The sequence below is a fragment of the Sorghum bicolor genome, chromosome 3 (genome assembly GCF_000003195.3).
Source record: "Sorghum bicolor cultivar BTx623 chromosome 3, Sorghum_bicolor_NCBIv3, whole genome shotgun sequence".
NCBI classification, from domain to species: Eukaryota; Viridiplantae; Streptophyta; class Magnoliopsida; order Poales; family Poaceae; genus Sorghum; species Sorghum bicolor.
This window is the reverse complement of record NC_012872.2, coordinates 69,526,136-69,550,634: the sequence shown is the minus strand read 5'-3', so window position 1 is coordinate 69,550,634 and position 24,499 is coordinate 69,526,136. Positions and strand designations below refer to the sequence as shown.

The window sequence follows — 24,499 nt, the reverse complement described above, 5'->3', positions numbered from 1 at the left end:
TTTCTACGGTCGCCATGGCTGCTGACTAGAATTGGTGACTTGCATGTTGACCTGTTGACCCCGGGTCTCTGATGGATGGGATGGGTGCACCCAACTGCATGCACCGTGGACCTGTGCTGGTGCTGCCGCGAGACTGCACACAGGCCACACAGCAACTATTCATGGCTGTACATGTACTGCCCTTGGGCCTTGGCGAGCCCATGGGCCGGGCGGAGCCAAGGATGAGTGCCAGAACGAGATGGCTTCGATTGTCCGGTTTGACTTGGGCATCCGGTTAGTGGTGATTCCAGGGCGTTGGACCGTGGATGCTTATGCTGTTGTCCAACAGATTACTAATCCTATGGACGTGTGAGTTTTGCATATTGGAGTCTCCAAGAGCCTTTCTAAATCACACTCTCTAAATCATCATTTGGAGAGTCATTTGCATAAAAATCGCTTTCTATATCTTTTCACTCTCCAACAGTTTTGCTAAAACTCATGCGCACTCTAGAGAGTCATTCTTGTCTTCTATATTTGGCTAGCGAAAAATCCGGAATAGACAATGGCTATATTTGGATGACTATTTAGAGAAGCTGTTGGAGAGTAATTTTTCATCAAAATCTCTATTCCTAGCATTTAGGAAGAATATAGATAGTCTCTTGGAGATGTTCTAAGATTTGCACGGGAGAGAGGATCAAATTTCCCTTGCCTTTCTTGCATGTCTTAACTTTATTTCGTGATAATAAACCTCCCAAGTCTTCACATGTTTGGGTTCTATAATTAAAAGGTTCTGGGCCCTTCTATAAGGCCAGCCCTACTACTAAAACAAAAGTACAGCCCACTAGAACCTTTGAACTAGTCAGCCCAAGTGGTTCTAGAGCCATCTGTGGTCACTTCTTATTGGCATTATATATACTCTTTTCTTTTTTTATAATATTAATGAGTTTTTTTTAAAAAAATCTTCATAATTAAGTTTTTAATGAGACAATGATAATTCAAGGGCATCACATTTCATAATTTTTTTTAAAAAAAGTCTTTGAACGAATATCAAACAACTAATATTGTTGTTGTAAACCTTTTCATGGTTTATCACAGATATTGAGTTTTTAGGATTTTAATTAGTGATATAATTATCTTTTTTATATAGAATTTTTGAAAACTTAAAAGCAATTGACTAACATGTAACATGATTCGATTAGGGGAGTGTTAAGAGCCTCCTAGAAGCCGGTGACTAATCCCACATGTTAAGGCTAAACATGAGTTAAGGACTAGTATTAATCTAATTGTGTGATTAGACGTTGTGTAAAGCATCAACATTGCCAGATTCAGTCATGTCTATTCACGAGCACCACTCCCAAATAAACCTAGTAATAGTTGGTCTAAAAACTGCATTATCTGGTTTAGTTTCTAATTTAGACCTGCATAGTTTGTTGTGGGAACGGGCTGTAGGATCTAATGGATTGGTTCAGTTTGGGGTAGCAGTTGTAACTTGTAATGGCCTGGCTGGTTTCGAATTGGTTGAGTTTATCAGCCAAATATGTCTGTCATTCAATAGCATTTTTCTCTCACGACTAATCAACGAATAATACTTTTTACCTGAAAAGACATAGTAGAAAGTACTGCTCACTGATTTATTGTGGAAGAAAAATATTATTAAATCGCAGATAAATTCGGCTGATAAGCTCAAACCAATATAGCTTACTGTTATAATTATTAATGGCATGCTACATTAATTTTGGCAACTGTTATGACAAAATCCGTTACTGCCGGAAGGACTGATGACCAGCATGTGAGTCGTTGGTTCTAGCTGCAATGCGCACACAATTTTTGGTTTCAGATCCATAGTTAGACCACTAGTTTGTTTTAGTGTGGGTTGAAAAACCATAATGCTTTGGTGTGGTGTGGTTTCCACGGGCGAAGAAAATCGTTAGAGTGGGTCTACAGGTATGCACTTTGGGGCCTTATTTAGTTTCGAAAAATTTTGGATTTCGGTACTGTAGTATTTTCGTTTTTATTTGACAAATATTATTCAATTATGGACTAACTAGGTTTAAAAATTCATCTCGTAATTTATAGACAAACTGTGCAATTATTTTTTGTTTTCGTCTATATTTAATACTTCATGCATATGCCGCAAGATTCGATATGACAGGGAATCTTTAAAAAGTTTTAGTTTTTGGGGTGAACTAAACAAGGCCTAGATTGGATTAGTGCAGTTACAGTTTGGATCCTAGCCCATTAGCAGAGTCTCGAACAAACACCAACAAACTTCAAGATGATGATTGAGGGGGTGTAGTTTCCCTTTTTTTCTAAAAAATTTTGGGTTTTAGTCCATCAATTTACAAAATAGAACTAAACATCATGCAAAATTTTGGGTTATTCTTCAACATAATCTCAAGTCTCATCAATGAAAACTTGCACTTCATTCATCATTCTCTGTTCTTGTTCTTTGCACACTCAAACAATTAGGGCCTTGTTTAGTTACCATAAAAAACCAAAAAAATTTCAAGATTTCCCATCACAGCGAATCTTACGGCACATGCATGAAGCAATAAATATAAACGAAAACAAAAACTAATTATACACACGAATCTTTTGATTCTAGTTAGTCCATGATTGAACAATGTTTACTACAAACAAACGAAAGTGCTACAGTAGCGAAATCCAAAAACATTTCACATCTAAACAAGGCCTAGGAACAAAAATGGGGAACAAGATCCTCTAACTTCAGCCTGCGCGATGATAGAGTGCAGTCGGATACGCATAGCCATCCACTGATGATCGCACGGCTCTGCTCTTGCCATCATCCAGTATTGGCCACAGGTTCGCTCGACGCATTTTGGGCGTGGCTGCCGCTCTTTTTTTTTTGTTTTTTTTTTGGCGCGAGAGTGCTCGTGCTCCACAGCTTATGGCCACATGTTCGTCTGATGCTCGCGCAGTCGCGCTGGGTTGCCGCTTATTGATGAACAAGTGCGCACTCTTTACTCTCTGTGTTTCTGTGTTGGAACTGAATGAAGGACATATCAACTTGCTTGCATCAAAAACGGATTCTGTGTTTCTGTGTGCTCAACTAGTTACCGACACGCCCCTTCCAATTCTAGTAATAATGTCTCCTTTCATTCGGTTCCTTTCCGTTTATGTCACCCGAAAGTTAGAGGATCTCGTTGCGGTGAATCGTCCTCAGCAGTTGGCTAAACAAGGCAATATGTAACTCACACAAAAGCAGTAGCTCAGAAAAATGGAGCTGGTTGAAGGATAACCTGTGTTATCGGACACACTAGCGCAAGAGGGACAATAGTAAAATGCAAATTGGGAGGTAAAATGCTATGGTAACCGCGAAGTCCACGCATATGGCTGAGGACATACGCAAAGGATACCCCAATACTCTCCTGCATGAGTGCAGGTTGTCCATCCTTTCTCCACCACTTTCAAGTTTCAACTCTCAAACGCGAACCATCCACTGCCATCCGGCTCGTTTTCATACTAGTAACAGGGATTTTTGTAGTACCCAAATGTAGCAACAATAATGCTCCAACGCTGTTGACATCACTTCCGTTTACGCAAACACTAACATGACATGGTTTTTTCTAGTCCCAAATGCCCGTAAAACAGGGGCGGTTCTAGAGTAGTAGCATGGGGGGACAGTTGTCCCCCCAAATTTTTTTGAAAAACATTTTATATATATACTCTTTAATAATATATTAATATATACATGTATAATACATTGTTATACATAATTGCTAGTCTACTCAGCTTATATAACAACCTTAACACTTTATATTCACAACTATTTTATCACCGTTTAGCGATCTAATTATATTATGTTCATATCGATGAACTATATCGTTTTCGTTCGTACCCCCATGATTAAAATCCTAGATCCGCCACTGCCGTAAAACAGAAAGAAACAGGAAGAAGTTAGTCCTGATATATATATATAGATGAAGATGGCAACCAACACGCACTCTTGCATGAACTGCAGATGGGCATCATGGATGGCTATCCAAGAAAACCAAACACCCAACACCACCAGTCTCTGATGGACGGCACCCCCGCCGGCGCAACCAGCAGCACCACCCACGCACCGCCGGCGCCTCACCATGCCACCGCGAAGAAGAGGCAGCACTCCGGACGCACCAAGACCCTCCTCCTCTTCGTCGTCACCAACTCCATCTCTATCCTCCTGTCCGTCGCCTTCTCGCACGTCACCGGCGGCATTGGGAGCGGCGGCAGCGGCGACGACGGCGACTCCGCGCTCGACTTCGCGTTCAGCGTCCTCTCCTCCAGCCAGAGCCTCGCCGTCGACCTCCACAACCGCATCGAGGCCACCGACGCGATCATCAAGAGGCTCATCTCCAACTCCGGCAAGATGAAGCGGGACGCGCCGCCGCCGAAGCTGACGCCGGACGAGGAGCTCACGGTGGCGCTCGGCCCACACACGCTCCCGTTCGGGTACACCCGGAACCTCGACTCCGACAAGCTGTACCCGGCGGTCGGCGCCGCGTGCCACCGCCACCGCGACGAGCTCAAGAAGTACATGCGGTACAACGTGAGCGGCGACTGCCCGTCCGACGCGGCGTTCGCGGAGCGGCTGATGCTGAAGGGGTGCGAGCCGCTGCCGAGGCGCCGGTGCCGCGCGCGCGGGCCCGCCGGGTTCCCGGACCCGACGCCGTTCCCGGAGAGCCTGTGGTTGATCCCGCCGGACAAATCCGTCTCGTGGGCGCCCTACGCGTGCAAGAACTACTCGTGCCTCGTGGACCGCGCCCGCCGCCCGCCGGGGAGCCACGACCCCGACCTCGACTGCAAGGCGTGCTTCGACCTCGCCGGCAAGGAGCAGCGGCGGTGGGTCGGGCAGGGCGGGGATCTCGACTACGACATCGACACCGTGCTGGCGTCCAAGCCGCGGGGCACGATCCGGATCGGCCTGGACATCGGCGGCGGCACGGGCACGTTCGCGGCGCGCATGGCCGAGCGCGGGGTCACCGTGGTCACCACGACCCTGGACCTCGGCGCGCCGTTCAGCTCATTCGTGGCGTCCCGCGGGCTCGTCCCGCTCCACCTCGGCGCCGTCGCCGGGCGTCTCCCGTTCTTCGACGGCACCCTAGACATCGTGCACTCGATGCACGTGCTCGGCAACTGGGTCCCCGGCGCGGTGCTGGAGGCCGAGCTGTACGACATCTACCGCGTGCTCCGGCCGGGCGGGATATTCTGGCTGGACCACTTCTTCTGCACCGGGAAGGAGCTGACCGAGGTGTACGTGCCCATCATCGAGGGTGTGGGATTCCGGAAGCTCCGGTGGAACACCGGCAGGAAGCTGGACAAGGGGCCCAACGCCGACGAGTGGTACATCTCGGCTCTGCTGGAGAGGCCCATGACGTGAGAGTGCAAAAGAGATCCGGAGCCGGAGCAGTGTGGTGATGATGTTGTTAATTAACGGGAAGAAGTAATAATGGTAGATGTGATTTGATGTGTAACTGTGTTCTTGATGTTTAACTGTTGTTTAGTAATTTCTTGGGTGTCAGGCCTCCTCTTTTATTAATTCAAGTTTGGAATCTTGGAAGATGCTTCGGAACCGCATCGGTGTCCTTTGACACTGCAGTGACACGTCTCTTCATTGTGTATGGACAGTATGGTGTATGGTAACGATCATCTACACGTACTCTACTACAGGATGCTGGTTGTCGTCCATAATAACTGAAAATAAGAATCTCTTGATGTTCTTCCCGTCCCAGCTCGGCAAACGGTCCGGCAAACAGTGGAGGCCACGACAGTGTCAGTGAACATGAGATCCGCAGAAAATGCGAACATTTTGTATGACCGAATGCACAGCTTTTGGATAAAGGAAAGCAGGAATCAGATTGCTGATGCTATGGCAGAACCAAATCCACCTTTCCTGATGCAAGCCGGGTGACCTCCTTTGGTCCAAAAGGGAAATTGCAAGCCATGTATGGCCATCACCCAGAAACTGACGTTAACTGAGATGGTTAGATGGAGAATGCGAGGTCGAGAGAGAAGCTGCGGTGCGCTTCGGATGTTTGGGTCGGGAGGATGAAGGGGAACCAGGGGGGGAAGGGACATGAGCTGCTAATTAATCTGCCATTGCCGAGCCTCCCGGCTTCAGTAGTTGTCCTTGGCCCTAGCGCCTCTCGTTCCTACTCCTATCACCAAGCCAATCCAGCACCGTATCAAATCAAATCTGCGCTATTGAGTGGATTCAGTATTTCTCCATTTCAGGTCGATTGGATGAGTCTCCTCTAACTTAAGTCCTCTAGCTTAAGTTAAAAGAACCAGTTTTGGGTCGATTATTACAGCTTTACAGGGCGAGCCTCAAGAGCGTCATTGTCCTTTGGAGTAGTACAACTGAATTCCTGTGTTCAGACCCTAACTCAGGTTCATAGCGTCGCTAACTGAAAGCTTAGCAAGATCAAATCGACCCAAACTCGATTGTTCAACTCCTCCTTTTGGATATCAGATGAACTTGAACAAACCAAAATTTAGTTAGAAACTAAAAGGTCGGTTTGTAATATCACAAATGCTCCTTCACAGTCGCCTGGTACACGATTTATCCGTTAGTCACCTGCCTCCTCCGTCTCATTCACACCCGCGAGATCCTTGACGTCCTATTCTCCTGCGCCCATGTACACCGTAGATGGAGAAGAATAGGTGGCGATTGCTACTAGAGACGTAGAAGAAGCGGCAACGGCAGTGGCTAGGGTTAGTAAAACTCCAACTCCGATAGGTTTAGAAGGGGTTTCTAGGGAAGGCAGACTAACTAGGCAGTAGAGACATTGTCGGATGGCGTTAGGGTTCTAATGGCGGTGGAGACAACCGAGCCAAGGAGGGGGGCTGGCGTGTTGTGGTGAGTTCGCCAGCGGCCCAGCGCATTGCCCTAAGGTTAAGGTGGGGGGTCGAGGGGCGGGGGCGGATTGTGGGTGGTGCGGTGAGGTAGGTCACCGTCGACCGCCGGTGGTAGAGGCAAGTGTGAGGAGAGAACGAGAACGGCGTCAGCGACCTTGGTTGTATTTAGGGGAGGACTGGTCATTGAGTGGCATGGTTGGCGGTGAGGCAGGTGTGGCCAAGGGTAGCGAGGGATGAGGCGTGGGTAGGGGAGGTAGGCCGCCTATCCTAAGAGCAAGAAGAAGCTAGGAGAAGAGGCACTAGGAGGCTGAAAGTGACTGATGGTTTAGGAGGAGACACACCCTTGTAATATATAGATATATAGCATGGCCAACTATATCTATCAACATTAAACCCTAAATTACTTGTATTTCTTGTTTATCTCAATTATGTGAGCCTAATTTCTTCTAGGGAGGAAGATAAGGCGTGACGGGTCGACAGAGACGAGTAACCCACCATCTTGCACCGTCCTCACCCCCCGCTTTGGCTGCACCGTCATCGTCCTCGCCCCCATTGCCAATCACCCCCCTGCTGCAGGCGCTAGGGTTCGCTGGAGCTTCGAGCTTCAACCAATGGAACCACACCCTCCTTGGCTCGGTCGCGCTACCACCAGCAAGTCCCCTAAACTATTCGACTTCCTTTCCAACTGCTCTGGCCACCTTGCCTCCCCCTTGGTGAGCCCTTCTAAGAAGCAGATCCAAGAGGAGTGGAAAGATGGGAGAGGCTCACTGGAACCCTAAGAGCAGATCCAAGAAGGAGGATGAGAAGGCCTACCAAGCGTGCAAACGCCAGAGGAGAGACAAGGAGGAGCTCATTGGCACCGGCGTCGCTAGAGGAGAGATAGGGAGGAGGAGTTCACCGGCGCCGCCGCCACCGGAGGGGAGAGAGGGAGGAGCTCGTCGGTGCAGGTAGGGGCAGCCACGGGAGAAGGTGGAGCGTAGGTGCGGAAAGGAGCTTGCACAAGGAGCAACAGGTCTTGCTAGGGAGAGAGGGAGGAGGCGAGCGCAAGGAGGGCGACGAGTCGCGCCCAACCTACCCCTTGTTAGAGTTTGTGTTCTTTCATACAAGCGGTGTAGAGCCTTAAACCTTTTTATTATGGGTACTCTTTCCATTCTAAATTATATGATATTTTAATTTTTTAAATATGTAATTTTTCATATGTATATTTTAGATATACATTGTATCTTAATATATTATAATTATAATATGTATATATATAGTTCATATACATAGAAAAGCTAAAACAAACTTATGACCTTGGAAGGGAAGGAGTACGTACATACTCTAGGACAACTATATACTAATTTGGCGGTTATAAAAAAGAACGTGGAAAAACAAAACCAACCTATTGAAACCAGAGGAAACCCTCCTAGTCCACGGTAGACCGAGTCTACCGGCCGTAAACGGAACAGCACGACGAGGACGACGGCAGCGGTTTGGCTCTGCGCCGAGCACCCACACAGACCTCAAATAAACCGGGCCCAAATCCTCCCCGAAACGCCCAGGAAATTCTCCGCGAGCAGATATAAACCCATTCCTCCCCTTCCTCCAACTCCTCTTCGTCTCCTCCACCCCCCGCTCCCTCTACCACCAGCACCGCGGGACCGCTTGCTCGTCTCGTCGCAGACCGTCCCCGAGCCGGAACCCTAGCGGCTGCCATTGCCCGCGCGCCGCGCGCCCGATGGACGGCGGGGGCTCCGGGCCGGCGCCCAACGCCGCGCGCACCGCGGACGAGGTCTTCCGCGACTACAAAGCCCGCCGCGCCGGCATGATCAAGGCGCTCACCACCGGTACGCCTCCGCTCGCCCCGCCGATTGGGCCTCCTGATTCTGTCCCGGCTGCGTGGATTCGTGCGATTGATGCGGGGTTTTCTCTTGTGCTGTGCAGATGTGGAGAGGTTCTTCAAGCTCTGTGACCCCGGTGAGTGCGTTCGATCTCTTCGGTTCCTCGCCCGCGGGTGGGGATTGGTAGCCGAGGAGACTTCCGTGGTTTTGCTGCTTGGGTTTCGTTGCTTTGGTGGGAGATTGGAAGCTAAATTTGGAGAATTTTCCTCTTTCTCTGTCTCCTCTACCTTCACTCGCTCTACACGCTTCGGATTCGAATTATTGGTGGCCTTATAGCTTTCGTTAATGCTGTGCTTGTGCTGGATTGTAGCTGTTCGATTTTGGTGAGAGATTGGGGCCCAATATGACAGTTTTGTCGAGTGAAAAGCGTTTTTTTTTTGGTGTGTTGGTTGGAACTGTGGAACTAGTGGCTGCCATTTCTTTTGCTGTTTGGTTGTTAGTACTATGGGTGTTGCCATCAATCTTGTATTCATAGCTTGATTGCAGAAAATCACTAGAGATTTTTGACTGATTGGTGCCATGGGATTTTCGACTGGTCTACTGCGTGCTTGGTTTCTATATGATTATGATTGCTTTGAACTAGTATGTCTTGTCTGCTGTTTCTTATGCTACTACTTAGTTGTTGGCGCAGTCAATTTACTGGAGAGTGGAGTCAGTGACATAATGTGGATAGGTATACTGATTCAGCAAATCTTTTTTCTTTAGTGCATTGATGGCACTGTACGACTGGCTGAATGCGTGGCTGCTTGCCCCTATTCATGTAATTATTATTATTGTTGAGTTTGGTTGCTTCTCATTATTAAATATTATGGCCTAGTTCTGCTTCAGCCTTGCACTCTTGTTTGCAGCAGTGCCCAGTTGGTGTAGAACTACCTCTAGGTTTTTATAGCTACTCGATGATGCTATGCCGTATCTTGTTATAGCTACTAATTCCAATGGTTTTGAACAGAAAAGGAGAACTTGTGCCTTTATGGCTATCCCAATGAGACGTGGGAGGTGACCTTGCCAGCTGAGGAAGTGCCCCCAGAGATCCCTGAACCAGCATTAGGAATCAACTTTGCTAGGGATGGCATGAATGAGAAGGACTGGCTGGCGCTAGTTGCAGTCCACAGCGATTCCTGGTTACTCTCTGTTGCATTCTACTTTGGTGCACGGTTTGGATTTGACAGAGAAGCTAGGTAATTCTTCTGCTATGATTGAACTAAGCACTTTTCATAATCAGTCATTGTTGTTTGTTCCTTCCTATGCTGGCATGTTTTAATCTGAATTTTGCATACCAGAAAGTACATATGCATCTTAGTTTACATATTTCTTACGTTAGTGCATCTTTTATAATTATTTTCATATGGAAATGGCTTCCACCCAAGTTTAGGAGCAAATTCATTACACAAGATATGACCAATCCTTAATGCTTTCACACAGTAGTATCTACATTCTGAATTCTGAACAACTGAACAATATGTTAAATGTTGGGATTGTAAAACATAATATGTAGATATGTTTTAGTGTTGATTGTGTAAATAAAATGGGATTGCATTTGTGTACTTGGCAAGTTAAGCTAGGTAGAATACTAGTCACCATATCACATATCCCTGTAGTAACTATCGTGGTATTTGTGGGTGATTCTCCTCCTTCCTTTTGTTCTGTTATTATGCTTGTTTTACATTTCTCTTCTCAGTTAGGAATTTGAATTCCTCTACTATAATGTGTATAGATCTGATACTTTAGAAATACCATTTTACTTAAAAAAAATGCAATTTAACATTTTTTTAATCATACGGGTTTCATGTGCAATCATTTCACCTACTTTCTATGGGTAGCAAATCAGACATGGGTATTACATTTTAGCATAATTGTCCCACCACCTTTACCTTAACAATCAGTGCCTAACAAATGTTGTAATGTAGATTGCATTCCTTCTGTAACCTTAAACTTACATTACATCCAGTTCTGTCTTTCATGTATAAGGTAAGACCATTGGTGTTTAGAACAGTAAATATATGCATTAGTGAAAGCACCCATATAGCCATATAGCAGAATTTGTGTTTGACCCTGCTTTCTACTGCCACAAACGTCATATATTTACAACATCACATTGTTGCAATAGAAAATTGTCAACCTGTATTTACTGGCTATCAAGCATCAAATCAAATGGAGGAAAAAGCTACAAGTGAATGCAAATGTCACATACCTGTAGGGATAAATGATGCTAATATTGATTCACATGCTACTAATATTAGGCACATGTTTAGTTAACTACACAGAAATCAACATTACATAAAGTTCCATGATTACCACACTGTCCGTATCCTTGCCGTACTAAACTGGACCTCTCACTCTTTGACCTTGCATCATCGATATTCAGTACTTACTATGCCCTGGTAATTGGTAAACCAACTATAGGCACACACCTTCACATTGCTGTTTGAAAGATGGATTTAATTTGAGAAATGAAGTTGTTAGCACTTGAGTAAATATACTACTTTCATGTTGCTTATTTGGTAACATTATGTGGTTATCTGAGCGCAACATGATGCACATTTAGAGATACTCAAATACATTTTGCAAATTCAGATTGTGAAACTGTAAACTGGACGTAGAGTGTAAACCATATAGTGCACCATGTTATGGAATTAGTGTAGTTGATTGGAGCAAATCTCATGTTTAGAACCATTGAAAGTTAACGCACAGCAGCTCCCTTGTAGAATGATCAATTTGGAGTATACTGTTAAGAATTAGGTATTGGGTGACTGAATTGTGTAACCTATTGTTTCCCTTTTAGTAATAAACATTATCATTCATAAATCATAACACTTCATTTGTTGTCTCACCATCAACAGTAAAGGGTTTATTCCAACTATTTAGCCACTTATTGCATCCAGGTTCGAATGTCTACCATTCGTGGATAGCAACATTAGTTTTAAATAATGAACAATCGCATTGGATAATGGCCAACACTTTCACGGTGTAACTGGTCAGCACAACACGCCAAAGAAGTGGAGTCACGGCACCATCTTCTAAGACAAAAATCAGGGGGACGTCTCTTCCCTTGGTCGAGCATTGGATAATGGAAGAACAGTAAGACACAAAAGATAATTTTCTTAATTGGCTGTCAGAAATCTACATAGGCTTGCAGTACATGGATTATTCATGAAAATTGCTAGAGTACATGATGGATATCTGCCTACTTGATTATCTCACCTCCTTAGCGAGTATTGTGTAAAAAGAATCTGTTTTCTTTACTGCTGTTGGTGAATATGTGGATCTTGACAAAAAAAAACATACTTTGCATGCCTCTAAGACTTTACCTAGTCAGGTTGAGCTCTGTTGAACATTAGCATGTTTAAACTTTAAAACGTGTTTTTATTTTGCATTTTTATGTTTAGTCACTAGTGGTTATGCTTGTCTATACTTTCCAAAGTTGCATTTCTTTTGATACTTCGTTGCTGTAATGCAGGAGGCGACTCTTTAGCATGATAAACAACATGCCCACAATATTTGAGGTAGTGACAGGAGCAGTCAAGAAGCAGGCAAAGGAGAAGACACCTAACAGTAGCAGCAAGAGCAACAAGCCTAGTTCAAAAGTGGTAAATGTCTTCCATTTTCTGTTGCCATCCAACCTGAACTCTTGCTGATAACACTGACATTGTTCCTGCAGCAGTCAAGAGCAGAGTCTCGTTCAAAGGCTAAGGTTCCCAAAGATGAAGAAGAGAGCGGCGATGACGATGGGGATGAGGAGGCGGAGGAGCACGACAACACCCTGTGTGGAACCTGCGGAACCAATGATGGCAAGGACCAGTTCTGGATCTGCTGCGATAACTGCGAGAAGTGGTACCATGGGAAGTGCGTCAAGATCACACCTGCCCGAGCTGAGCACATCAAGCAGTACAAGTGCCCAGACTGCACCAACAAGAGGGCCAGGGCATGAGCGACGAGCATCCCATCGGCGACCTTGCTAGGAAGGAAGAAAGCACCCTCCTGGCGTCAAAGATCCCTAGATATGGCGTAGCTCCCTAGTCTGTAAGCCTGCATTTTCATTCATGGTTATTATTATATCTGTTCATTAGCTGTTCGACCTAGCAGTGTCTTAAAACGTGACATGTCTCCTGTGCTGAGCGTTGACATGGGCCCTCCTCCCTCTAGTCTGTAAACGCTGTCACTGAAGGTACCTCTCAACTGACCATTTCTTCATATTGTTGGTGTCGTGCAATGAGTAGTGGCTGTAGTCTTTGTTCCCAGTTCCTCGTGTGTGCTGGCTGCTGAGCCAGGATCTGCACTGGTTCCGAATTGCTGAAATGCGTACCTTACTGTGTAAGGATAAGGATGTTGGGAAATGGCGAATAGCATTTCCGTGGATCTAATATGATTACCCGAAACCTTTTCTTTTTCCTCAATACTATGCTGTTGGTTGCGTGTGCATAGTATTTGTTGTCCGGGGTGGCCTCTGCGCACTCGCGTGATGACTGTGCGTTAGGTGAAAGATGAATTCGAGGAACGCCCACGCGCCCGGCGTCCGCGAACGAGCTGCCGCGGTTGGCGGTTGCGTGATGACTTGTTGCCGCGCGCCAAGGCGTTGGGACTTAGAGGGGAACCGCAGCACGCGCGTGCGCTTGCGTGTTACGTAGTGCACAGAGGGCGACGTCGCAGGCTCTCGGCAAAGTCGCAGGGTCGGCAAGTTGAAGTGTACTCGTGGCGCTCGCCAGCGCACCCATCCGGGCATACAACCGGCGCCCCGCGTGGCCGTGCACCGCCAGTGCGGTGCCGTGTGCGAGCCGCCGGAGCAATCAGACTCCGGGCACTCCGGCTGGCTGGCTGCGCCCTGCGCTAAGACCGCACATTCCCTTGCACGCTCGTTCTACGCACCGCGCACGGCCGTCCGGCGTCGTCGCTCCTGCTCTTTGGCCTCGCCCTCGCCACAAAAACCTCCACCGTCTGAGCGCAATCGGCGGTGGGCACTGGTCAGAGCACCAGCACCGCCAGCGAGCACCAGGCTCCGCCGCTCCGGGCCGCCGAGCACGCGATTTGTCCCGCGGGCCGTGGCCCCTGCTGGAAAACAGGCCTCCGTGGCTCCGTCCGTCCGGCTCCGGGCCGAGCCCATGAAAATCGTTGCCATCTCTATTATCAGATCAACTCCGCCAGGGACCCCAACTGGGACCTCCGGTGACGCTGCGCCCACCGCCGCCCGCCCCTCCCGGGAATGGCTCGAGCGCTGCTCCTGCTACGAGTAGCCCGCTACCCTCCTCTCCCGACCTCACCCGCGCTCCTCCAGCCGCGTCTCCTGCCTCAGCCGCTGCTCCGCCGCCACGCGCCCTCCCAGTCCCAGTCTCAGTTCCGCTTCCTCTCCTCCCTCTCCCCCTCGTCCGTGTCCACCAGCTCAGATGCTCCTAGCGACGGCGGGGGCGGCCGCGACGGAGAAGAGGATGGAGCGAAGAGCGGCGGCGGCGGCCACGTCGACTACTTGGGGATGAGCGACGAGGAGCTCATGGAGCAGTGCGACATGGGCACGTTCAAGGCGTCCGGCCCCGGCGGCCAGCACCGCAACAAGCGCGAGTCCGCCGTTCGTCTGAAACACCTCCCCACCGGCATCATCGCCCAGGTAGCTAACGTTGCTGAATTAGCTTTCCATTCTCAGTTGTCTCGACTCGATCGCTTCATACAATGATTCATGTGTTCCTTCAATTTGAATGACTCGAAGATTGGATAGTTGCAATCAATCACGAATCAGTTGAACTTCACACAAACTGAATGCTTACTTTTTTTTTTGGCCCAGTTTCTTGTATTGCCTAGATGCAGCCATTTCTTACTTTCTTATGTTATTATAGTAGTAGAACATTAGAACTAGTTATTTCCTTCTGCATGCTAATATATTTTATTCACTTCTATCTATTTATATTTTAGGTGTTTGATTTTTTGTCGTTGTTCAGGCCGCATTTAATTTGTCATAATTTGGCTATAGAAAAAAAATTATGAATCATCTCTTGTAAGATATTCTTTTAATTGTGCTAGATGGTTGTGTAAGATTGTTGCCTGAAAGTTATAGCAACTCCCCTATTTTATTTGTAAAATTCCACACAGGCTGTGGAGGATCGGTCACAACATAAGAATCGAGCGTCTGCTTTATCTCGGCTTCGAACCCTGATTGCTCTTAAAGGTAAAAGAATCCAATGTTCTCCAAGTCATGCTTTGTTTCAGAAAAGGAACTATAGATCAGTTCAACTAATTCAAGAGCCATCTAAGATTATGCTTCCAAATATATTACTATTGAGTCGCATACAAATCATAGCCCAGCTTCATAAGAGCTCAAGTGCTGATAAATAACTAGTCTTTTAAGACACTTTGCTTCCATTTTAAGTTCTCATCCAGCCTGATGGTTTTAAGTTTCATGACCATTGATGACGTGGTTCTGTCAGTTAGGAGGCCAATAAACCTGGATGACTACACTCCACCTGTTGAGCTTCTTCAGATATTACCCCTGAAGTCCACCGTTCGAGGGAAAGATGTTGGCCCCCAAATTGGTCCAAATAACTCAAAATTTTCTCCAGTATGCTCTTGTTTTTATAAGTCAATGGCTAATGCATTATGTGTGGGTTTTGCTGTCCTTGGTCCTTGCTATTTACATATTTAAACACCTCCCTTTGTACTTTGTTTATCACTGGGCAGGGAATGCAAGCTTTATTAGATCTGCTGTTTGCTGTTGAAGGTTCCATATCAGATGCAGCAAAGATTTTAGGGTAATACATTATTTCCATATCCTACTGATGCACAGAGGTGCTAGATGGCAGCATGTATATTCGCTATAGTTTTACATTCAAACCACCTGATAGTTATCTCAGTGAACTATGACTGTAATGCAGCCTAAGCACTGGTGCTTTGTCAAGACTGATTCTGTCAGATGATTCTCTCCGAACGGCCGCGAATGAACTGCGAGCTTCGAAGGTAATCATGCAAAAATGTGGCCGCAAATGCCTATTCATTGACTAGAGGATAGCACATTCCAAACTTTAGGCTCTAAAATCTGAGTCCCAGGAAAAGCAATCATATCACATAGTAACCTAGGGTACTAAGCTAAGATGTTACTATGAAGTCCTTGCCTAAACAGACCACTGGTGGTAGCGAGGTGCCCAGGTCCATTATGTTGTCTTATACTCTACAGTACTTTAACAAAAAAAAGTTAAGCACATTAGATGGCTAGTAATTCCACATTAATGTGACACGCCTTGATTGCCACTTGAGCAATCTTTACGTGCAAGCACAATGTACAAGCACCATCCACCCATATCCAGGACAAGTCAACCGATTTATACAAATATTAGAGTATTTGGTTTGGAGTATGTTAGCTATAACATAGGCTAATTATGTTATGGCATCCTTAAGTTCTGAGTGTTGACCAAGCTTTAAAGATTATTCATTTCACTAATTTCCTACATACAATACCCTAATTACAAAAACATCATGATAACTGTTTTATCTTTCTCTGCAGGGACTGAAGCCTCTGAGGTGAAATCCTTTGTAAAATTCTCAGCTTCAAGTGAACCATATCCCATAGGTGCCAAGTTCCATAGAAGTGAGCCGGCATGATTTCTAGGGAAAACCTTCGGTGTCTCATGCTGTTTCTGAGGAATGTTCATCATCATTTAGATTGCCGTAAATATGGTCAGTAGGCAGCTAGTATCTCTTGTTTCGAATTACATATACCTCAATGTTCTCCAACAGGGCAACACCACTGAACCATTTTTTCCAAGGCATCTTCCTGTTAACCACTAACTCGTATTTGCCAGCCAAAAGTTGTTGAGGCGGCTGTGCCGAATTGCTGATTGAATTGGCTGTAACTACCGCATGGGTATACAATTGCCTTATAATTTTGTTTTCTTATCAGCGTTTGATGATGCTTTTAACAAATTGGAGCTCTTAAATTTAAATAAACCATGGATTTGTTTTTAGATTCCATTGTCATTGCGTGAAAACTGAAATTATAACCATAGCTCGAGCTCCAGTTCTTCCGCCAAAGCATGAACTCAGCAGAAAGCGTGACCATTTTTCCATTGATATATAAAGAATGACAGAATGAATACAAAGAGGTCAGCTATCTCGTGTATGAGCTCCATAATTATTTCGGTTTTCAAAACTGTAGAAGTGTGGATGAATGCCGTGCTACAAAATTGTCTGTAAAATCAGGCAAACAGTTAATTTTGCCTATCACCTCTACTTCTCATTCATCAGGCGCTCAGCCAGTAGCAAGTCATCAGGAGTAGTCACCTGCAATAAATTCACATTTCACAGCTCTCTCTCAAAATCAAGCAGTTCAGAAAAATATAGTTCAAGATTATTCTGGAATACCTTAATGTTTGTATAAGACCCTTCAGTGATATAGACAGGGTGTTTTAGATATTCTACAATGGATACATCATCAGTGACTTCATGGCCATCCCTGCGATGGCAAAATTAAATCAGCTAGAGAACTGAGCAGTACAACAGTATCATAAATTTCATTTGCTCAGAGCTAAGAACTAAAGCTAACCGTTTAACAAGCTCAAAACCATCTTTGAGTAACTTGGGCTTCATTACCTACAATCAGAAAACACACTATTATAATGTTGTGGTTCCTCAAAAAGAAACAAAACAAAACAAAATAAAAGAACCTTTTTTTGTCTGTGGGAACAGGAAAAGAAACAAGAAACACAGAAAGAGATAATAGTATGATTACCTGTGGAGTTTGCATTTCCCAGAGAGTTTTCCGATCAAGAGTTTTTACAACAAAAGAATCACTATTGGCCTGAAGGGGATAAAAGTGGAAAGGAATGTTATATTCCATCCAGAACGCTATTATGTGGATGATAGTTGCCCAGCAAAAGGTAAGCATAAGATTGATGGGCAATTCTATTTGCAAAATCCTATTGATACATCACCAGATGGCATAAAAAGTTAAAACTCACCTCCTTTATTGTAGCTTTCACAGGCACACCAAGAACAGCTGCTCCATGTACTGCAGCATCTTCTAAGACCTAGTCAGTAAAATCAAAATGAATAAAATCAAAATCAAAATGAACAAACTGTAAAGCACTTATAGCTATTTTTCTTCCCCTCTAAAAAGCACAAAAGAAACCTGCAGCTTTCAGGAAATACACTTCCTATAAAATATAACAAAGCAGCAGATTAAATATGAAACTCCTGAACTACCCTCAGAGTAGCGCAAAAAATGTCAAAGCAGGACCAGTTATTTGGCAATATTTTAAGCGGTCAACGTATAGTAGATCTGCAGTAAATATAAGTTGCAACTTGCAGGGGAGAGTTACCAGCAGGTTCATGGCTGGGAAAGATAGTAGTTTAGTGCTTCCAATGAAAGAACAAGCTAAAGCAACAATCTGATTAGACATACGATGATCATGGAAAACAGGAGTAACCTTTTTTACATCTTCAGAAGAAACTAAGGGCCTCGCAGAATCATGAACACAAACTAATTCCGAATCCCCATCAATTTCCTGCAAACGAGCAATACACAGGATCTCAACGATATTCATGCACAGGAGCCGAAAGAGCAATAGATACAAGTGATTTGCCACTGACCTGAAGTCCATTAAAAACGGAGTCCTGTCTCTCTTTTCCTGGGCGTGCAAATTTAAGAGGTATTTGCAAGTTCTCAATAGAACCTATGGAAACAGATAACAATTTAAGACAACTCACTTTGAGTCATCAGTGTATCATGGTTTGAATGTAGTGGTCATAGAAACTGCTGCCTCTTAGCCTCTAATACACTTTAGATAAAAACATAGCCAAGTCGATAAAAATAGATGAGTGGGAAATATTGCTACCTTCAAATACATCGCTGTAGTCTGAATCGCACACCACCACGACTTCTTTGACTTCCTTCAGCTGGCAGAATGTTTTTAAACTGTGGACAAAATGTAAGGATTCCTGTGTCCACACATCACCTTGCTGACTTGAGGAATTCGAAACTTTTATGAAAGAGAGGAACCTGTGCAATGCAATTGGTAGTCCGAGTAGAGGTAGATACTGCTTTGGCATATTTGCCTGTTAAAAAAGATGGGCAGAATTTACACAGCGGTCAAGCAACCATTGGAAGGACACACTAAATTTGCAGGTAGCTAATGCAAATATTTTTACAATGTTCAATGAAACATTTCGCTGCAATTCATCTACATCGATAGCAACAATAGTGACTTTTTTTTGTTAACTCAATTCATTTGTTCAATAGAGCACACAACCTTGATGCTTTACGTTTCTTGTACTTCAAATTAGAGTGTTGTTCAAATGCCCCATTATCAGTGACTGAGGAACTGAATTGTTATGGTGAAACTTATTGACCCCAAATGATCAAAATGGTGAACCTATCACCAACCAACGCACAAGAACTAGAGAGCATGCCCTGGCACTGTTGCGACCAAAAAACTGAAGACACATTTGAAGCAGAAGAGACATGATACCCCCATTCTCTTTCCCTGGCCTCCGGACAAGAGGATCACCGAGACGCTCCTCTCCTTCACAGACACACCCTGGCGGAAAAAAAAAAACTCATGTCAGTCACTGGTTCTCCTCTTAGTCAACAGCGCACGCGATAGTCACCCGCACCTGCTCGCCGTCGGCTATTGAAGCACGGATTACCGGACTCGAACGCCTCGTGTGCCGCCTAAGAGCAACCCCATAGCTTCCTCCTGACCACAAGCCGCAGCAAAATGAAGGTCTCTCTCAGTGTAGTAGCATCTACGAGCAATCCAATCGGAATTCGCTTGAATTTTTGACACAGAAGATGGCTGCGAGTGGCCCAGCATTTGGACGGGGCGAACTCCTAAACAAACGGAGAAGTGGCTGAAACAACCCTTACCCGTCCGAAGGCGGCGGGAGGCTGGGAGCACCGCGGGCGCCGGGAAAGGCGGTGGCGTCGCGGAAGGAGGGAGGCGTGCGTGGAGACGGAGGCAGAGGCGGAGCTCCATCTCGGAGGCGCTGGCCGCTGCGAACACGAGGCCGAGGGGAGGGATGGTGGCTGGTGGTGAGTTGGTGACGATGGTCTGCAGAGAAGCGACAAAGGGTGGACGCCAGGCCGGAATGGAGGCGGAGACGGCAGCATCGCCTGTGTGTTATGCGCTTCGGTCAATCCACGCCGTCCTTATTTCCCCACTGTTTGAAAATATAATTTTGAAGTTCTAATTTTTAATCAAATTTAAGAAATATAATTTATTCAAATTGAAAATTACATTCTTTTTATAGTAATGGAGTGTTATTTATAAAAAAATCATAGGAAGTATTTTGGTTAGGGTGCGGTGGTGTTTGAGGCTGCGTGATTTCACATCATATGCGCAGTAACTTGGGTTTTCAAAGTTGATTAAAATTTTTGAATTCACTTCCAACCACAAAAAAAATGTAATTTTCGTTTTTAGAAGTTAAATAATTGAAATTTTGACTAAATTTATATAAAAATATAGTAATATTGATGATATCACCATTAGATTCGCTGTGGAATATGTTTTTAAAATAAATTTATTTAGAGATATAAAAGCATCTAATATTTTCTATAAATTTGGTTAAACTTAAACTAGTTTGACCAAAACAGTTTACATAGTTATATTCTTTTGTGGATAAAGGGAGTAAGCCATAGCTGTTTTCAAAAAGCAACACAATGTGCTTCTCCAGTTCTCTGCAGACGCCGTAATATATAGGATGACAAAAAATATTCAATATGTGTTAAACCATATAAAAGCCATGTCAAAGGACGATCACGTGTGATGCAAGCTTTAATTCCTAGAATCGTGTCAGTTATTTTAAAAAAAAATGATTAATTTTATAGAAAAGAGCATCAATATCTATGATATAAAATAATTATCTTATGCAAATATATTCTATGATAAATTTGGTACTATAAATCTTAGTGTTTTTTTTCTAAAAATTCAGTTAAAATTTAAAAGGTTTAACTTAAGTGAACTCCAAGAATTCAAGCTTTAAAAACAGAGAGAGTACCATTTCTTAGAAGCTTAGAGGGAGTACCATTTCTTAGAAGCTTTTAGGAACAGAGAGAGAGAGTACCATGTGCGTAGTCCAAAGCAATGTGCCAATCATCTCTACTATAATGGAATACTCAAATTATACTTAGTCCACCCAGTAAAACGTCCCTCGCTGAGAGTCCTCAACCATTGTGTACCAAAAAAATACACACAGAAATTTGTCTCCATTAAAATCAAGGACTAACACAACACATAAACTAAATCCATCGGTTAGGATTAGATGTGGGAAGCCACGCTTCTCACCCCGCGCCCTTCACCTCATCGCGTGAGGCTTCCCTCCGCACCCAACCTCGCCAAGATCCCTCCCTCCAGGGTTCGATCCCGTGCACCCTATCTTTTTTTCTCGGGGAAAAAATGAAGGGTACATCGAACTCCTCTCTGCTTGAGCGACAAAAGCCGCACGCCTCTCGACATCCGCCGCCGCGTCCTACGCCAGCGGCAAGCTCCGCCGGCTCGCCAGCCAGTGATAGGGCGAATCTGGTTCCCCTCTACCTCCCTCGCCCTCTTCTTCTTCCTTATACCTCCGGAGGTTCGCGTGCGAGGGGCCAGCACTGCTGCTACGGTTTCGGCGACAAAGAAGTGGCAGCGTGCTGCTAGAGGTGAGCAGGACGTTTGTAACGATGTCACCGACGACCATGACGAGGGCGTTGCGTGGATGAGGATCTCCGATTGAGGGGCGGCGGCGGCGGTGGTCAATGGGCGGAGCGCAGAAGCCGGAGTAGCGAGAGGCTCGGATTCACGTACTGTGACATCTCCAGCGACCGACGCTGTTCTCCTCCAGCCCCAGCCCCGATCCGCAATCATGCACGCACTCTGCACGCCCCACCGTCCCACGACGCCAATGGAGCATCAGAGCAGGACGCCGGTGTTGGTCAGCTTTTCTGATTTTTTTGTGTTTTGATTCAGGGATTTCACAATACAAGACACGTGAAGGGAGAAGGAAGAAGGGGAAATCCAATTTGGAGTTCTCATCAATTATAGAGGTGTGAACGTAGTCTGGAGATTTATGTGTACTTTCTGCAAGTCTATGTGATGTGGTTTGTGGTGTTAGCGAGGGACTTGTTCAAGTCTGAGGTTCCAGAGCTTGATTTCTAGCTAGCTAAGTCTAATAAGACCTTCTGAATCTGAATTGATAATGAAAAAAAATAAAGTGGTTGATTGGTTTACCCTGAAAGATGCATAAATCAGAAACGTTTCTTTTGGTGCCTAAATATGAATATTTATATAATACATTAATTTGATGGGAAATTATTCCAAGTTTGCTTCAACTATTAGTTCACAGCCTGGAAATTTTAATGATCCCTTGCCCTCAATGTATTGAACAGTTATGCAAGTTTCTCTTACCAGTTAGAGAGGATGTTAGAAACTCAGCTTCCTCTATTTTCATCCTTTAAAGAAAGGCAAGGAGTTGTTTTTGACTATGAAGGATGTGCCCGTTGCCATTTGTTTTACTATTATTGGCTTTCTGTGTTTTCATCATTTAAAGAAAGCTGAGGTAGGCATACGAGACCAATTAACTTTTGGCTATCTGAACTTGAATGTGAAACTTTTGGCTAGAGCCAAATCGGATAGTCTTTGTGCAAAAGATAGGGTTGGAACTATAGCTTTTTATTCCATATAAATATAACCAATGTGAATTGGGCAAATTATTTGTTCTAATTAATAAACGAGTATGCGTGAATCAGAATGGATGCTCTATTGTTCCATTTAGGTTGCACTAGGAGTAATAGAAAAGTATATGTAATATAGATCGCTTTACAGGAGCGACGAGCCAGGAGGTGTTGTTGTGGCAGATGCTGGTGTCAAGAACTGGTGTTGTTCGGATAAGCTGGAACTAAGAGTCATGGTCGTGTGACGGATAAGAGCTAGAAGGCATCATCATGTGTGGATTTCAGGCAGGAGGCCAGGTGATGCTCTCTGACCCACCCTCCTAGGATGCTTATTTTAAGAAGGATTAATTTGTGGTGGCCTAATATGGTTCATAGATGGATTACTTAAATCCATTGAAATATGTAAATGGTAATATGAACACACAACACACCCTATACATGAGATAGAGAATGGTGATTGTACCTGTGGTCTCAATTTTTTCCCTAAATTTCTTTTGCCTTGCTCACCTTTTTGTCTAAAACTCTAAACTTGCTCACCTTTTTTACAACATATGCGAATATGATCTTGACAACAGCTGAGATAGAGAATGCTTCGATCCTTATGTTTCAGATAAAATTCATAGCAATCAATTTGATCAGGACTCACGATCCTAACGAATAACTAAATTTGAAATCATCGGACATGATCTGCAGTATTTTTTAGTACTAGCATGTATGTTGGACGACAAGAGACTTTATCCATTCGGGTCAGGCTTCTGAGACGGCCAACACCTGCTTGCGTGTGTGTCAGTGCTGGGCGTTTGCAAGCAACTGCTTGGTGGCGTGGCCTTAAGCGGCGATGGACAGGCGGACAACCATTTGCAGCTGAAGCAGAGTGTCAAGCTGCTTGCTGCTGGTGTTGACTGAACCACCCAGTTACAAATCTTGCTCTGTTTTCCCTTTGTTCACTCAATTACATGTATAAGCAGTCCAATCAGCATTATGCCATATTGCTCTAGGTATGTAGCTTTACTGATTTGGTTTAAACATTTTGGTGAATCATGCTTTAGTTTGCGTAATTAAAGCTCCTTAATATTGATGAAGCCCATCGACCCAACAGTATAGGATTGATACTCATTTTTAGAGTTGCTGTACAGTTCAATGCCATAGTGCTTCCAAATTCACGTGTACATTGTGATTGTCTATTTTGTGTCACTATGAATTTTACTTGAATTCTTCTTGTAACAAGTTGGTTGCATTTCTTTGATTTTGCTCTTTATATTTTTTAACATGTTATCTGCATAATGCAAATATAGATGCTCTTTGTTGGTTACATTGTTGCAGAATTGCAAGGTTCTACATTCGACTTGCTATTATGCTAATCTCCTATTCAACTCCCTATCTTTGGGCATTGTGGAAACTGATGAAGACTATATATAGTATTTCAGGTGGTGCTTCTGGCGGCAAGTCTATTACACCATTCTCTTCATGGTCAAGCATTGGGCTTTTCTGTGCCTAGTCTGGCATTTGGATAAACTCCACGGTTTGATTGTCCTAATTGGAGATACTGTTGGCATGGCCGCAAAGGATCCCTGAAGGAGTGGGGTGACCTGATCTCCAAATGAAAAAAATTAAGGTTGTCTTTTCCTCGATTGATTGAAATTAAGTTTGTAATAGAAACTAAGTACTGTTTGTGAAACTGATTCTGTCTAATCTTATCGAGATAGTTTAAACATGGCTTGGTAATAGAAACTAAGTACTGTTTGTGAAACTGATTCAAATAGATGCTTATTGATCTCCTGGATGAAATTGGACACTTGATATATTGAGTGATAACATGATCTATTATGTCTTGCTATGCATGAGTGTTTTTCGGATTAAACTATATAAAAAAGTTATCGTCATTTGGTTGTGCATCCCTGAGATGAACCCGTGGCGTTAGCACGGGCACTATACTAGTAAGAATAATGCACCGGCAAACGCATTCAAGCGCCATCAGGGAACTTGACTGACTCAGAAGTCAGAAGAATCGTTTTGTTTGCAAAACTTCGTCGTGCCTTCCTTTGGATCATCATGCCGATCAGAGAACTTGACGGACTCAGAAGTCAGAAGAATCGTTTTGTTTTCAAGACTTCGTCGTGCTTTCCTCTGGATCATCATGCCGTGTTTAAATCGG

General features: G+C 44.6%; 4 protein-coding genes and 1 long non-coding RNA gene across 12 annotated transcripts; 4 read left to right on the top strand and 1 right to left on the bottom strand.

The window, feature by feature from the left end:
- LOC8062448 lies at window positions 3,958-5,667 on the top strand. Its single transcript, XM_002458841.2, has one exon. The coding sequence runs from the start codon at window positions 3,962-3,964 to the stop codon at window positions 5,357-5,359; it is 1,398 nt and encodes a 465-aa protein (XP_002458886.1). The 5' UTR covers window positions 3,958-3,961; the 3' UTR covers window positions 5,360-5,667.
- On the top strand, window positions 8,407-12,958 carry LOC110433568 (PHD finger protein ALFIN-LIKE 6). Of its 2 annotated transcripts, none has more exons than XM_021455952.1 (5): window positions 8,407-8,666; window positions 8,764-8,796; window positions 9,670-9,898; window positions 12,178-12,307; window positions 12,379-12,958. In XM_021455952.1, exons 1-5 carry the CDS (start codon window positions 8,558-8,560, stop codon window positions 12,646-12,648), a joined length of 771 nt encoding a protein of 256 aa, XP_021311627.1. In that variant the 5' UTR covers window positions 8,407-8,557; the 3' UTR covers window positions 12,649-12,958. The 2 variants fall into 2 exon arrangements, with proteins under 2 accessions (XP_021311627.1, XP_021311628.1); XM_021455953.1 differs by having other exon boundaries at window positions 8,558-8,666; window positions 12,382-12,958.
- Window positions 13,459-16,601, top strand: LOC8063155. The gene is made up of 6 exons (XM_002458840.2): window positions 13,459-14,316; window positions 14,796-14,871; window positions 15,131-15,261; window positions 15,381-15,451; window positions 15,575-15,656; window positions 16,201-16,601. The coding sequence occupies exons 1-6, from the start codon at window positions 13,918-13,920 to the stop codon at window positions 16,219-16,221; spliced, it is 780 nt and encodes a 259-aa protein (XP_002458885.1). The 5' UTR covers window positions 13,459-13,917; the 3' UTR covers window positions 16,222-16,601.
- LOC8062447 (2-C-methyl-D-erythritol 4-phosphate cytidylyltransferase, chloroplastic) lies at window positions 16,736-19,796 on the bottom strand. The gene is made up of 12 exons (XM_002456716.2): window positions 19,561-19,796; window positions 19,308-19,390; window positions 19,163-19,231; window positions 18,694-18,749; window positions 18,530-18,609; window positions 18,285-18,367; window positions 18,122-18,199; window positions 17,654-17,722; window positions 17,425-17,493; window positions 17,239-17,285; window positions 17,058-17,148; window positions 16,736-16,976 (listed from the first exon to the last, which is right to left on the bottom strand). The coding sequence occupies exons 1-12, from the start codon at window positions 19,667-19,669 to the stop codon at window positions 16,923-16,925; spliced, it is 888 nt and encodes a 295-aa protein (XP_002456761.1). The 5' UTR covers window positions 19,670-19,796; the 3' UTR covers window positions 16,736-16,922.
- LOC110433812 lies at window positions 20,972-24,146 on the top strand. 7 transcript variants are annotated; one of them, XR_002451150.1, is made up of 4 exons: window positions 21,054-21,717; window positions 22,496-22,641; window positions 23,135-23,258; window positions 23,764-24,146. It is a non-coding gene; the product is annotated as an uncharacterized LOC110433812 (long non-coding RNA). The 7 variants fall into 7 exon arrangements; XR_002451147.1 differs by having other exon boundaries at window positions 23,135-23,342; window positions 23,772-24,146; XR_002451146.1 differs by having other exon boundaries at window positions 23,135-23,342.

What these genes read in the sequence shown, in the direction of transcription:
- LOC8062448 (XM_002458841.2), top strand. Translation starts at nt 3,962, where the DNA reads ATGGGCATCATGGATGGCTATCCAAGAAAACCAAACACCCAACACCAC.
- LOC110433568 (XM_021455952.1), top strand. Translation starts at nt 8,558, where the DNA reads ATGGACGGCGGGGGCTCCGGGCCGGCGCCCAACGCCGCGCGCACCGCG. An exon ending in CTTCAAGCTCTGTGACCCCG is followed by an intron (nt 8,797 to 9,669) that starts GTGAGTGCGTTC and finishes GGTTTTGAACAG; the next exon opens with AAAAGGAGAACTTGTGCCTT. An exon ending in GGATTTGACAGAGAAGCTAG is followed by an intron (nt 9,899 to 12,177) that starts GTAATTCTTCTG and finishes GCTGTAATGCAG; the next exon opens with GAGGCGACTCTTTAGCATGA.
- LOC8063155 (XM_002458840.2), top strand. Translation starts at nt 13,918, where the DNA reads ATGGCTCGAGCGCTGCTCCTGCTACGAGTAGCCCGCTACCCTCCTCTC. An exon ending in AACCCTGATTGCTCTTAAAG is followed by an intron (nt 14,872 to 15,130) that starts GTAAAAGAATCC and finishes TGGTTCTGTCAG; the next exon opens with TTAGGAGGCCAATAAACCTG. An exon ending in ATGAACTGCGAGCTTCGAAG is followed by an intron (nt 15,657 to 16,200) that starts GTAATCATGCAA and finishes CTTTCTCTGCAG; the next exon opens with GGACTGAAGCCTCTGAGGTG.
- LOC8062447 (XM_002456716.2), bottom strand. Translation starts at nt 19,669, where the DNA reads ATGGAGCTCCGCCTCTGCCTCCGTCTCCACGCACGCCTCCCTCCTTCC. An exon ending in CCGTTTTTAATGGACTTCAG is followed by an intron (nt 18,200 to 18,284) that starts GTCAGTGGCAAA and finishes GCTCGTTTGCAG; the next exon opens with GAAATTGATGGGGATTCGGA. An exon ending in GGTCTTATACAAACATTAAG is followed by an intron (nt 16,977 to 17,057) that starts GTATTCCAGAAT and finishes AATTTATTGCAG; the next exon opens with GTGACTACTCCTGATGACTT.